The 15325-nt window shown below is 41.5% G+C and overlaps 1 protein-coding gene and 1 long non-coding RNA gene across 11 annotated transcripts in view; one reads left to right on the top strand and one right to left on the bottom strand.

Annotated features, from left to right (window-relative positions):
* Positions 1-1596: 1596 nt before the first annotated feature.
* LOC308199438 lies at positions 1597-10186 on the top strand. Its single transcript, XR_013954651.1, has 2 exons — positions 1597-2000; positions 3523-10186. It is a non-coding gene; the product is annotated as an uncharacterized lncRNA (long non-coding RNA).
* The window catches only part of PLA2G4A (phospholipase A2 group IVA), a 116517-nt gene continuing 109004 nt past the window's right edge, over positions 7813-15325 (bottom strand). For all 10 annotated transcript variants that reach the window (XM_080603563.1, XM_080603564.1, XM_080603566.1 and 7 more), the window contains 4 exons: positions 15037-15221; positions 12415-12610; positions 12067-12224; positions 7813-10483 (listed from right to left, as the gene is read on the bottom strand). In XM_080603563.1, coding sequence (XP_080459689.1) covers positions 10352-10483; positions 12067-12224; positions 12415-12610; positions 15037-15221 — 671 coding nt within the window. In that variant the 3' untranslated portion in view covers positions 7813-10351. The remainder of the gene's footprint in view (positions 10484-12066; positions 12225-12414; positions 12611-15036; positions 15222-15325) is intronic.

Below are 15325 nucleotides of genomic sequence, written 5' to 3'. Positions count from 1 at the left end.
CACAGGCTGTGATTACCAACAACACAGCTGAGGCCACTCTCTGTGTGGACACCAGCTCATTCCAATTCCTACTAGATAAGAAAAACAGCTGACATCTCTTCTTCAGTTCGTCAGCACCATAAAACCATTGGAAATCTGAAATTTCCTAACTTTGGTAGCAAGGGTTCGTTGCTTTAACATGCTGTTGTCCTTGTTCATAATGTGAGTTACAGGATGGTAAGAGTTTTTTTTATAGCTACAGACTATTAATGAAGCTAGTGGATTGAAACATAAATTGCTTGGCAAATAACTGTATTTTAACTAACTAACGAGCAATCTCAAACAGCTTCCACAGGTGGAGTGAACATGGATAGCCTCAGAGGCTCAGCTCATCAGAGGCATTGAGAGTATCTCCTTAAACTTAAACAGACTCTGAAAAAGCAAATATGTTCAATAATTCATTCATGAATGTCTCATAACCATATACATAATTCATCAGCACAAATAAGTAGACTTACAACCATTTTTATTGTGATAACACTCAGAAGTATGAAAATCTGGGGTATAAGATTCCTGAAAAGAACCTTGTGGCAAATGGCAGACATCCCCTGCCTTAAAGGAAGAAGGAAAACTATTCGGTTTTACTCTGAATTCATTTCTATTCCAAGGGTAGTCACCTTTTTTTCCAGCTTGATAGATTGATTCATGGTGGCCCGTCCTGGAGTCACGGGAAGTCACTTGGGTGCAGCAAGTGACATGCTCCACACCTGACGGGCGATCAAATCCATCAGGCTGCTCGGAGGCACTTAGTGCTAGTGCCCTGCTACCAGTGTGTTTGTGCCTCGGGAAGAAATCTCATGAATCATTAAAGCCCCATCTACCAGGCTGCACGCGCTGCAAAGCCCTCAGCCTGCGGTGGAGAGCAGGGGACAGCGTGGCAAGGCAAACACACAGGAGCCAAAGCTGGGGTTACGAAGGTACTTGAGCAACATGTCCTCCTTCTGTGGGAGCTGAAGGTCACTTTGCTGCTATTTTCTTTTCCCTAAATAACCTTTGTTTATTCAGCAGGCAAAAGCACATCACTTGGGTATTACCTGTGGACTCATAGGACAAAGTTTTGTGTTTCACAACAGCTTTCCTCAGTGTGCTGGCACACGGAGAATATGGAAATTGTTAGTAAAGGATATTTTTCACTGTGGTTTGCCATCAGAAAGTGGTGATTCAGTTGCATCCATTAAGTCAACACATTTTGCTAAGTTCATCTTACAACATCACAGGCAGTTATAAAAAGACATTTTGATTAAGTTGAATTTTTCAGGCTGACATCTATTACATTACACAATATAGTGGAAAAGTTGGCTTTCATCATACTGTAACGTGAATGTTGAAATTTCACATTTAAGTGAAATACTAAAACTTTACCAAAACAAATGATGTAAGTAGTTCAGCTCCTAGACTACTCATTCTGATCTGAGAGAAAACCAAATCTAAAACAGCAAATTCTCCTTAGGGTTTGATACAAGGATCAAGTTAGCAGCCTTTCGTACACAGTTCTCATATTTTTCTTATTTAACAGCCACCATATATTTTTGCAAGAACAGATTTCACCTTACCTTTCTACTAACATGCCAGTTCTTCTTTAAACACAAGCACTGAGGAAATAAAACGATGTCTGGCAGATGTTGTTTAGACGACATTGGAAGGGTACAATCCACTTGTAACCTAAGCTTTCTGGTAGCCTTCACGTACTCCCTGTATTGGTTTTATGTGGCAAGGTTTTGGTGGGGGGGAAGCAGTGGCGGCCTCTGTGAGCGGAGCCCAGCACCTGCCCCACGTCAGACCAGAGCCAGCTCCAAAGGGACCCGCTGCTGGCCAGAGCTGAGACAGTGAGGCTGGGCCTCTGAGAGAGCAGAGGTAAGAAAGGGAGGAAAACAAACAAACAAACAAAAACCTGCTACACAACAGCAGCTGGGAGAGAGGAGTGAGAAAATGTAGAGAAAAACAACCCTGCAGCCCCCAAGGTGAGTGCAGCAGGAGGGCAGGAGGTGCTCCAGGCACGCAGCATAAGTTCCCCTGAGGCCCGTGGAGAGGCCCCTGGTGGAGCAGGCTGTCCCCCTGCAGCCCATGGGTCCCACACGGAGCAGATCTCCACGCTGCAGCCCGTGGAGGAGCCCCCGGTGGAGCAGGTGGATGTGGCCTGGAGGAGGCTGCGGCCCATGGAGAGCCCCCGCAGGAGCAGGCCCCGGGCCGGAGCTGCAGCCCGTGGAGAGGAGCCCACGCAGGAGCAGGGGGTCTGAGGGGGGAGCTGCCGCCCGTGGGGGACCCGTGCTGGAGCAGTTTGCTCCTGGGGGATGGACCCCGTGGTACGGAGCCGTGTGGGAGCAGTTCTTGAAGAGCTGCTGCCTGTGGGCAGCCCCTGCGGGCTCGGTTCGGGAAGGACGGCATCCCGTGGGAGGGACCCCATGTGGAGCAGGGGCAGAGAGGGACCATGAAGGAGCAGCAGAGCAGACACGAAGCGTCAGGGACTAACTGCAGCCCCCATTCCTCATTCCCCTGCACCACACGGGGGGAGGGGGGGGGAAGGGGTAGAAGAGTGTGGATAGGGAGGAGGTGTTTGCTTTTGTTGTTGTTGTTGTTTTCAGTTTGCTTTTATTTTCTCACTTTTCTAGTCGACTAGTGATAGAAAATCCATTATACTAATCTCCCTACACCGAGTCTGTTTTGCCTTGTTTTGCCTGTGACAATAATTAGGGAGTGATCTCCCTGTCTGTATCTCAGCCCTTGAGCCCTTCCCATTCTATTTCCTCCCCTTTTCCTTTGAGGAGTGGGAGTGAGAGCACGGTTGTGGTAGAGTTCAGCTGCCCAGCTGCGTAAAACCACCACACTCCCATGCACATGCTGAAGAATGAAGAACTGTATACTAAAGTCTGTGCCTTTGAATTGTCATTCAAATTGATTGAAATTTGGCTAGTACTGAGGACAGCCAGTTACCGTCACTGTAAGGAAAACAGTGTGTTAAAGTGTATGCTGCATGAAACAGCTGAGGTTGCAGTCTTCAAGGTACAGGGGTGCTTTCTGCCTCTGTTCATGTGTAAACCTGATACAAGGCAAATTGGTATTTCTCTGAGTTTACCTGCTTTTCATGTCCGTCCAGTTTTAGGCATTTTATTAAACCTAAAACATAGTTTTCATCATGTGTTGCTGCACACATAACTCACCACTGCTCTTTTCACTACCGGTATCAAATCAGTTACAAGCCAAAAGACAGACCCTGACCCCATCACTCTGCTGCCTGTATGAACTCAGCATCACGGCAGTGATCATTTTTACTTTTAATATTACCTTTAGCTGAAAACATGCTCTGGTCCCCAGGGACAAGAAGAAAACTTACAGTTCAGTAGGTTGAGCATAAATTTTAAATACATATATTTATCTGTATAAACATGTATCTGCATTCTTCATCTAGATCATAGTTCTTAACCAGGTAGTGGGGAGCATTTAAAATAGTTTCAGACACCTGCATGCCTTCTTGCTTCATTGCAGCTGAATATTAAGGGAAGACTTCTATTATTCCAACATGGCTTGAAAGCAAGGAGCAGGTCAGGAGGAGGTAGGATTTGTGAAAAATACAATTGTCTTGTTTTCCCTCCACGCTTACAGTTGGCAAATATGAAGCCTAAGGTGAGCGGTGGTGCATTACAGCCCCCTACATTTTTTGCAGAACATGGGTGACCTGCAAGCGGCAGTCTTTTCCTCCGGCAGGCAGCGGGAGGGATGGCAGCCTTTCCGTGCACTGCGGTGCTGCTGTGCTTCCGTATCTTGTTCCAAAAGCGCCCAGAGGGATGATGAGGAAAAGAGAGCACAGATTGTTCCCTTGGGGAATCGAGAATACACAACGCAATGCACAGCTGCTGCATCTCGCTGTCACAGCGGCACCCTGAGGCCACTGCCCCCTTGTTGCTGAACAGCATTTGCTGGGCACAGTGCAGGAAATGAGGAAGACATGGTTCAGGCTTGAAAAGAGTGATAATGCAGAGTAATGCACCCAGGGAAAGAGCACCAAGCTCTGATGCCAAAATGAAGGGAAGGAAGCAGCCAATACAGACACACTGAAGACATGGGATGTGAAATGATTGTCCCTGTTGTTTCCAACACCCCCTTGTCACCTGCAAAGAAGAGAAAGAGGAATAGGAATAGGAAGAGGAGGAGGAAAAGGAAGAGGAAGAGGAAGAAAGAGGAAGAGGAAGAGAGAGAAAAAGAGAGAAAGAGAAAGAGAAAGAGAAAGAGAAAAATGACACCTGGGCACGCAACAAGAGAAACAGGTCTGTGGAGCATTGGTTATTGAAACCTGCTCAAAACATGCTCAGAAGAGGCATCTCCACCTACAGATGGAAGGGAAGATAATGGGGGAGAAACGGCTGACAAGCTTGTCAGCATTATAAACTTTTTGGACCTCTCCAAGGTCGAGTGAGGTCCTGCTGAAAACGGGAAGAGGTTACTGGAGGCAAAACCACCTCATCAGTGTTCTCCACTGGATTTCCTAGGCAAATGGAAAAACACTGAATGCTGTGGGCCGCCAGTTCATCACCACGTGAATGGCCCCAGGATGGTAAAACCGCCCTCACTGCCCGCTGCGCACACGGGCCCTGGATTGTTTTTTCCCCATGGGCTTCAATGGGGCCCAGCCCTTCCCGGGGCCATGGCTCTGACCGGATGGGAGTGGCAGCCAGACAGATGGACATTCGGGGCCGGGTCTGCCAATACGCAGGTATCAGCCGTTCAGGCTGTCTGTTTCTGCTGACTGCTAGCACAGATTAGTTAGCCTCATAAACAGCATTCAGCCATAAGACAAAAATGTCCTGTAGCAAATCCCCGGGATTTAGCAAAACTGGACCAGAAGGAAGCATTTGTATTAAATCTACAGCTGCAAAGCATCAGCGTTTCTTGTTCCCAACCACACTGGCAAAATACTTGTCTCAATTTCTTTTCATGTCATCACATTAATTCCTTCTCATAGTTTTCCATAACACACCCTAAACAATGTGTTGGCAAAAGAATGGCTATAATGTGTGGTGGGGAACATGCCTGCGCCGTTACCTCCTCGTCTGAAGCTCTACGGGTGCCTGGCAGCAGGGGCAAGTGGCCGCGTCCCTCGCAGGGCAGGCGCTGGCCCCAGGGACCCGTCCCAGGGACCCCTTCCAGAAAGCTGGGCTGGCAACAGAGGTGAGGCTAAATAAAAAATGGTAAGACAGAAATTGTGTGATTTCATCTACAGCAGTAGTTCTTGCCTGATACTGAATAAAAACACAGCTGCCTAGTTTTCTCTGCTCAGTTGAACAAGAAGGTCAAAAGTCACCCTAAAGTGCTCAAGATTCTGTTTCTAGCTCGGCCACAGGCTTCCAGGAGAAAGCACGTGAGAAGCACTGCTCTGATCAAAGACAAAATATTCTTTAAGCAGAAAGTCGGGTCAGCGCTCAGTTCTCCAAGGCAGTGGGAGAGCTTTAATACAACCAAGGCATGGAGGCCCAGCACAGCTCTTCCCTTCTGCCCTTCTGTTCCAGCACCTCTTCTGACAAGACCTAAAGGGAGCAGAAGTCTGCTGGCTTGGGCTTCGGTCCCTGATTTCTGCTTGAGCCAAATACCTGCAGCATGGCACTCGGGGATTAAACAGTCACACAATAAATTGTTGTTCCTATTGTACTGAAAATTGTAACTTTTTGGTTAGCCCAAAGGTGAACAGGTCACTCTGCGAACTTTATCATTGTGCTGCCTTTTCTCTGCATGCAAAATAGTCTCATGGTTTTGTTGTCATGGGGAATTCTTTGCTATGACGATCTGCTTACCTAGCGTGAGAAGGGTCAGTGTGTAACAACTTAATTGGGTGAGTCAGACTGATACACAAATCTAACCCGTATGTGAAATGAAAAAGCAGTAAGAGTGATGGGTGAATTTACAGCTTCAGGAAATGTCTACATGCTTTTGCTTTGAGTGAGCATCAGAGCAAACATGTGGTATGTAAATGTCTTTGGTTGCACAACCTCCTGTGCCGCACTGCTAAAATCCCATCCATTTGTTCATCCAGAGCAGCTGAACCTCAAAATCAAGCCTGCTAGTGCTCTAAAAGCTGAGATCTGTGGGCGATCCAGCCTGCAAAGAGAATACCAGAGCCTGTTTACACTTCTCAGGTTGCATCCCAGAGACAAAATATGCTGGGTCAAAACGGAAAGCACATTCGCCACAACCCCAGCTCCCTGCCAGAATGTTTTCTACATGCTGATGCAAACAATCTCAAGGCCAACGTCCTTGTGCTCTCATGCTTTCTGGCTTAGTAGGATTTCGTTCTGAGCATTCGTTTCCTCTAAAAAAAAAGAATTTCCGATTCCTCCCCTGGCAGTGGGGGGCTCGGCCTGAAGCTCTGCGAGGATGCGTGCCTGCCTTCCCCAGACACCCAGCCAACGGCAGGGCTGAGCGCTCTGCAGGCGTTTGGCCAGCGTGGGGGTACCTCCACGGCTGCACAAATCGTCAAAATTGTATTTTTTTTTTCCCCCTCAAAATCCACCTTCTACTATCATATAGGTAGTTTTTGAGAAAATCCACACCCAAGCGTACGCGTGTTTGTACTTGCATTTGAGAAGAATCTCCTCCAAACATACATATGCTTGGTTGGAAAAAAATATCACAGGGATAAAAGAGATCAAGCAGGGTTAGGAGACAGATGGGGAAACAGGAAAGAGAAGACTAAATCTTTAAGCTAAGCAAAAAAAAAAAAAAAAAAAAAAAGGTTCTTAGTTTCCCATCACTTGTCAGAAGTGGAAGGGTTTTTATGGTTTATTTTTTTCATTTTTATTGCCCTTTGACATAATTCTTAATATACTAGGTAAGGCTGCAGACTTTTTTAATATACTAAGTATGTTAAGACTACAGACTATTTTTAGTATACTGGGTAAGACCCTACAGCTGAACTGAAATAGGTTTCAAATTCTGTTTCTGATCATACCATGATGAATTTTTCTACTTGAAGTTAAAATAAAATTAGGTGAGCTTTTTTTTGTTTGAGACTAGTGAAATTATTCTGGAGAGTCCAAGACATTTCAAATGCTTGAAAAAGTTAGAACAAGGTTTTGTTCTGATAGATTTGGTTTTAGCAGAGGAAGAGACTCCTGCCTTTGCAGATAGATTAGAAAAGTCATACAGCAGTGCTAGGTGCCTGTGGTGTGGGCTCAAGAATTTATTGCATATTAAAACATTTGTTATACCCCCCATATGCATGTTAGACCTAAAGCTTTTGATGCCTCTACTATTTTATTCATTGATCTACTGGTCATAGCTGACTCCAAAGAGCAATGAGGAGTATTTATGCGTCTCTCATTGCAATGATGCCCTTGCATTTCTGAAGTACCTGCAGATAACAGACTGTACTCGGTTTTCAGCAAACAGAAGCAACAAGCCAAAAGCTATTTGACCCAAACAGGTTTGGAGGAACTTTGGCCTGCTTTTGAAGAACTCTGAGGTTAAAGATAGTAAAAACCTAGCATCCAAGCCCATGCTGTCAAGCTTTTAAGAGAAAGCACAAAGCAGCTGGCAGAGTGGTGGCAGCAAAATACAATAGTGGGGATTGAAGTGGATTGATGCACCATCACCACACATTGGGCTGCTCAAAGTTGCATTCTTTACAGTTAAACTAGAAAGAAAGACTAACAAGGAAAGCCCTGAATTCCCTGCATGTGAGCTGCTCCACCAGGTTCCACGTACGCCACAAAATTGTTCCACATCCGTTCACAAAAAAAAGTGAAAATATCATGTAAATGATCAAAATAAACTGAAAACAGTAGGTGCCAAATATATTTTTTATTGTTTGATAACACTGTAATAATATAAACTGTGTAAAGTATGATAAAACTTCTATAAAACAAAGAAGGTACATCTCACAAAATACAAACATTATCTCATTAACAAAAAGGGGAAAATATAAAGAAAATATTACAATAACAGTACCGGTTTCTTCCTGTATTCCAAAATTTACTGAAAAATGTTTAAAATATGCAGCACTAAGATAAGTTACTTTTATTTTCTCTCTTGATTTTAAACATGCATTACGTCAAACAGAAATAAAACCTATTAATCAACACAGAAAATGTTATTAATTACCTAGCATTGCAAGTAGATTTAAGAAGGGATGATGCAGCATCTATTATGCATTATAATTACTTCCCTTCCCCCGGGCTTACAGATTTTAGCAATTAAAAATAGCTCAATTATTCACAATAAGATGAACAGTCACTGAATTAGCAATAAACTTGGATAAAGGAGCAGTTATAGTAAAAGTTGTTTTGTCACAAAATAATCAAATAAGATTAGATATGCTTCTTTACACAAAGTGATGCCCTTGTGACAATTATCTCTGTGTCTGACAGAATCCTGAAAGCCCTATCAGAAAGGTAAGAGAGTGAAATCTGAACCCTATTAATGTCAACAGAAATCCAGAGAGCAAAATCTCATTTACAGTTCTTACAAAGAAACACCCATACCGTCTAACCGTGCTACTATGAACAATCCCACTTACAACACCTTCTGTTTTCACCACAATGCAATTCCTAGAGAAAGGAGTGCTGTTCTCAACCTGCTGCTGGCCAAGCAGGACACAGGGCAGCTGGAGATGGTTTCCACCTTCTCACCTCTAGAAGTACCTTTGCATGTCCTTCTTCATTAACTCTCCCAGACAGTTAAGTTCACTTTCAACCAAACTGTTCAGCCCCTGCCACCTTCTCCAAACCCCACAACAAAGCAGGTAACAAAAAATTTCTGGGACTACCAGGTGCACCCGCTAAGAGTTAATTCCATAGAGGTTTTTGTTTGGTTGGTTGTAGCTGTTTTAAATGAAACCCATCAGCCAAGCATTCCTAAAATTTGCAGCTTTCAGATCTGGTACACAGGCAGCACTGATGTGTGTCACCCTGTGGCCCTGTCAGTTCCTTTTGCTCGTTTCACACTTGCTGATTACATTATTCCAAAGGAGGCTGGAAGTGTTTGGAGGTGTGACTACCCTTTCCTATGTATTTGCACAGTTATCTAATATGAAGATTTTAATCACTTTTTCAGATGGTACTAAAATAATCTATGTTTATTTGTAGTCTTTTGCTGTTCAAAGTACTAAAAATAGACTTTAAATCTAGCCCTTAACAGATGAACTACTTCACATTCTTACACAGGAAAAATTTGTTTATCCACTGTAAACATTGCCACTGTCCCTTTGCAGAAATGTATTGCTTTTAATCATAAATGCAAAATCATTTTTAATTTACCTGGAAACATTTGGGGCAGAAATATGTGAACTAATAACCACTTAACACACAGGTGCTACCAGCTAAAACTCAAGCAATGTAATTTCGTGGAACAAAAGAGAAATAGAAAATGATGCAAGAGGCTGGATTTTTTGCTGAGTGGATGTATATATTCTTAAACAACAGTAAAGTGGACTTCAATTTTTGTGAAAATATTTGTGATTCAAAGATTCAAGAGCAGATCCTTCTTAGTATCAGCTACAACAGCTTTCCTAACATTAACAACCAGCTGAGGATCCTACTGATCATATCAAAGATGTACAGATCCCATTTCTTTGACAGCCATTTGTTACAAAGCGTTTGTTGTTTAAGAGCCACCACTCACAGAATAAAATTAAAAGGTGAAACACAAGCTTGATGATGGAGTTTTGGTTAGGCCAATATAGCCAACAGTTACCGGCAAGCAAAACCCCTTCCAGTATAAGAAATCAACAGTGTAGCAAGCAACAGTGCTAGTAAGCAGACAAGCAACTTAATATACGAGGAAGCTGCTACTGACTAGCAGTAATAGTCAGCTTTTATTGACTTTTCAAACTAAAGTCGAAGGCAATCTTCTCACGCGTGTAAAGCAGAGAGGAATCTGGGCCTGAGGCCAGGTATATATCTGTATCATCTCTGCTATTAAAGATTTATTCTATTGTGTTTCTAATTCTGTGTTCCACTTCAAGATATGCCCAGTTTACATCAATTAAATATAAGACAATTGTCCCGCTAAAAGAAACCACCAATGTTTACAATTTTGTAAGAAAAAAGAAAAAAAAAAAGACACTGAACTCAGTGACTTTATAGTTAAAATAACCTAATTACATAGTTCTTAAAGTAAGGATATCAATATACTGAAATGTTTTCAATGTTTAAAAAAATAATACAAAATAATATTGAAAATTCACAAGAAAAGGTTTTCGGGACCTTTGCACAGCCCTTTTCAAGAGTAGTGATGCTCTTAAATGTCTTTACAACTCCAGTTATAAAGATAGAACCAGCTCCAAAGATAGAACCAGTCCCAAGGAATGGGACCTGTGACACATCTTCTACGTATGGTTGTTGTTAAGATTGTTCTTATTAAAGAATCTCCTTGCTTCGACACTGCTAAGCGACACAGAGCAGCGAGATGGATTCTCCTTTCTGTATTCAATGCTTTCCATCATAGCCTGCTTGATCACCTGGAAAACAATTAACAATGTGTCACTCTGGGAAAGTTAACTAAGTTTTAATGATTTAATGATAATGAAAGATAACAAAATTTTAATGATTTATTAACTGAATGAAAAGACCCCTTCAGATCTTAACACCTGTTGCTCCTAATTTCATCTCTGCTCCATCCTCTGAACAAAGTGGTTGCTGAGTATCACTATGAATTCCATTTGTTTTATTGTATAAAACAATTATTTAGATGTAGTTAATAGGTATGACAGAATATCTCCAACATCAAACAAGTCACACAGGAACATACTAAATGAACCATCTCAACTGAGTCCCTACACAACACTGAAGGGTAAATGAACAATGTAAAAATCCATACTTAAAGGGTGTATGAAATCATAACTATATTGAAACATTAAATCCCCACTTTCGCTTCCTTGGTCCCAAAGCAACAAGATTTACTCACTACATTGAAAAAAAACCACATTTTTCTTTATCTGGGATGATGATTTACACCTGTGAATATGGAAAGCCACTCTACAGATCCTGTGAGAAAAGGGTTACCAATCACAGCCCTGTGTTACTGCTAGTATCAATTAAAAAGTATAATTAAATACCATGGAGAGAGCTGAGAAGGAAATTTCCACAGATCTTTGCAAAATAAGTTCAATTTTCTTTTTTTTTTTTACTTAGAAAATCATCATACATAAAGGCCTGAGTATAAAAACCTGAACAAAGAATCCTACATCCTCTGCAGTCACATTTGCTCAGTTACCCTGCAGGGCTTTTGATGCTAAAATGAAAAAAACAACACAGAAATGGCAGTAGAACAGAGCAGGAATGGGAGTGGATCCTAACAAGCACAGGGTCAAATATTATAGAAAGCACACAGACCATGCTCCAACAGTTCTATTTGGAAGACGGCCACCATATTAAGTCAATCTTCATGGTCATGAAAATATTTAGAATTTTTATCTGCTGGAAAGTACCCTCTAGCCCTTTCAGCAGCCTCACAGATTATTATTGACAGAGGATCATATATAGTTATGCTTACTATAAAACTGATATTTAGGTATTACATAAATGGAGGTCAAGTGAAAGACCAAATTCTCTTCACCCAATTCTTACTGAGCATCTCATCCAACTTTCTTCAGGTAAGTCCAATCACTGGGTTACTTCCAGTAACTGCATTCTCTACTTCCCTTCCCAGGCTGGAAGGACGCAAGTTGGCCATAGAATCATAGAATCATTAAGGCTGGAAAAGACCTTCAAGATCATCTGGTCCAACCATCACACAGTTTGTGTGCGCACCCATAATCAGCATGCTTATACACAAGCTCATAAAGAACCTACCTTGAGTTTACTCCATCTCTCATTAAAATAAAGCAGATTTTTTCCATTGACTATAATGGGCTTTGATCCAGCTCAATTTTCAAAATAACAATGGGCACAACTAAACGCAGGAAGCACTTTATATGCCAAAGTAATCAGGCAAACACTGAAGTAAACTTCTGTACCTTTAGGATGGCAGACCCAGGGGTTTACCTACTTTCCCCTTTAACAGTCTAGACCCTTTAAGCCCCTTCCACACTGGTGTACATACATCTATATTATTGAGGGTGTTGAACTCCATTAGATCATGAAGCCTCTTGAAAGCAACGTTGGGATACTGGAAGTTGAAGGTAGAGAATGGTGTATTTGGATCATCGAAAATGTCAAAGTCTGCAAAATCTTTCTCTTCTTGTGTCTCTCTTGGAACACCTGCATATGAAACAAAAACACAACTAAAACTTACCAACTTATTTTTTAAATTTTTTTTTTGAAATCCCTAACTACTACAGATAGACTTAAGAGTCATTTCAGGGACAAAGCATTTCTAGTCTATAAACACTACATCATTATAAAACTTCAAAGGAATACCTAGATTCAGCATCCAAAACTACTTGCTCACCTGGAGCTTTATACTTCCGGAAGTTGATGTTTGCCAAAACAAAATGGATTATAGTTGGGCAGTCTTTCTCTGAAGAGGTATCCTTTGGTTTAAAAACATAGCACTCCTTCAAGCCCTCTCGATCAAATACATTTGGATCTATTTTCGGAAAAGGAAGCTTGTTCATTTTGGCCCATTTTTCAGCAAGCAAAATTTCCTGAAAAGATAACACAATATATACAAGCGCTCAATGCAAAAAGGGATTTTATCTAGATGGATACAGGTATCCGCACTAGAAGCAGTTTTATTATCTCACACTTCTTTACCACAGAAGGACTGATCAAGTCCATCTTTGGACAGGAGACCCAGTCTAGCAACTGAGCAACTCATTCAGCCTGCCCAATCTTCATCACCTGTGATGATTCACAGGAAGGAAAGAGTTGGTCTGTCATATAAATCTTTGGGTGAATTTACAGAGCTGACAGCTAGAAAAAACCATCTGTAATTTTACTTGCAAACTGAGTATCACTGCTATGGAAACCAGTGAGGGTTAATAAACACCGATCCACGCGTTGTTATGTTCGTAGTCACATCACAGCACAGAAGAACATTTGAAAGCATGCTAAGCAAAGAAGTAAGTTAGGAAAACAGTCTTCTTTTTCCTCGTGACAATTGAGTAAACAAAATAATTTGTAAATAATGACTCAAAAGGATGTAATGAGGGTGTGTGAGAGGAAGGGGAGGGAAGGTCAACATATTTAATCTTTGTTTTGAATGAAATTGGGGCAACTGTTGTGGATACACAAGAGATTAAAAGATAGTGGGTGTAAAATGATAAAACAAGAGCAGAGTTATCAACTTCAGCTGGCTGATTTTCCTACGTGTTGGAGTAATAAAAGTATATTAGAGTGCAACCATAGATACAACAGGCCCAACTCTTGAACTGACATTTACTCTTTGTAATGCAAGCAGAGCCAATGAGATTGCAGAGTCAGTAAACAAAACTGGTTTCTGTCCTTTAGGCCATCACCATACAACCTCTGCCTCTGGACTATTGCTGTGTATTAGCTGGAGGTACATCACTCTTTTAATTATACACATACTTGTGCTTCAGAAACAAATGAACCATTCCCTTCACCGGTGGCTTTACGGAAACCTAAGGCATCATTTAATTTTCCCATTGTCTTTTCTTGCGTGAAATGACTTTGCATTTTAAAAATTATGGTTTATAGAAAAACTTTCAGGATGACATACTGGTTCCCCAACCAATCTCTCCATGTTATGGTATGTTCACCAAAATGGCACAGAAAATTGCAATTGCTGGAAACAGAAAGTTGAATGCCTAGGCAGACTAATAGAGACAACTATAAACAGCCTTTTACACAGACTCCATGTGCTGAACATAAAAAACGGGTGGGAAGAAGCGTTTCAGGGAAGATGATGGCACTGCATCAGTAAATCTAGCAGACAGGGGAAACAGTCCTGACAAAAAAGGAGAGAAATTCTTAAATGAATAGAAACTTGAAGAAAGAAGACTGTGGGATTGAATCAATTAAAGAAAGATGAAAGGCACTGCTCCAGTTCCTCTCAGTGCTCCAGGTGGCCCCCACGAGACCCAGAGATTACAGAGGTTACTCCTTTCTAGTCATCTGATGCTTGTTTTTCTCTGCATTTGACAACAGTGATCTAGAGTTCATTTTGGCATGGTGTTATTTTCACTGTTGCTGTGAGGTCTTGTCCTTTGGTAGTAAGAAGGAAAAAAATGTTTTTTCCTTGTTCTAATTGAAAATTGTCTATAAAGCACTTTTACAAAGAATGCCAGGTGTTTCTCAAACAGGTATTTAAGTTCTTTTTAAAAATTCACTTGGGTTTCCAGTAAGTATTGCCTCTTTAAGACCTTCTCAACAGACATTTTAAGTGTTACTGTTTCTCTGTCAGCTACCAAATCATCCAATATTAACCTTTTCTGACCAAATAGAGCTGCATGGGTGCACAACTTGTACACGTTGCACAGACAGACAGCTATGCTTTCCACACTTGCTACAGAAAGTAAGTAGGTAATTTAATCTGTATTTTTCTGTGGTTGTTTTGCTCTGGCATGACTGGTGTTAGGAATCCTACTTAAACCAGTACTGGGATTATCCTAGAGACATGAAAATGAACAGTTAGTCCCACTTTCAAAATGTTAAATATTTAGCAATACCGGAGTGACTGAAAACACATTTCTACAAGATGATGATAGAAAACCATTCATTTGCATCACTGAGAATGGTTGTACAGAGCTAGAGTGCTAGCACAACAGTAAATTTAATTATTTCCCATTGACATAACATTCTGCAGTTCAACGTGAAGGCAAGACTTTCATAAAAAGCAACATAGCTACTACTTCAAACAATGGTTTACAGAGACCAAAACTGTATTTTTCTACTTTGTGTCAGTTGCATCATGTGAGTAACACATACAGAAACTAAGGCAGAGTGGAATACTCTGCCTTGATGTGGAAACAAGTTGCTCCAGTGCTGTAGATAGGCACTATGGCCTTTTGGAACCATGAAATGTGTGGCCAACCCAACTGGAAGAAAGAAACTGAGTCAACATAAATTTATTAACGCAAGGAAAGGAATGGCCTGTCTTCTTACTTACTTTGAAGGGAGGGCTGGAATCACTTGGCCTTGCAGAAAAATCAAAAGAGATGATGAGATCAACCCCTCTTTGAGGTCTTAAGATAAGTGGATACGGCAGATTAAATGTAAGCCCGCTGTCCACGATATGAATCTTTTTGCTCTTCACATCTAGTGGTTCATATATCCTCTCAAACTCATCAGGATCTACGCAGAACAAATAAAAACAAAACAATACAGGAAAACAGCAATTAAGAACTGCAATTTTGATGGGGTTTCTAGTGTTTCCCCAAGTACTGAACATTCCACAG

Source organism: Anser brachyrhynchus (assembly GCF_964034855.1).
Source record: "Anser brachyrhynchus genome assembly, chromosome: 8".
Classification (NCBI taxonomy): Eukaryota; Metazoa; Chordata; class Aves; order Anseriformes; family Anatidae; genus Anser; species Anser brachyrhynchus.
This window is presented reverse-complemented; position numbering and strand designations above follow the sequence as displayed.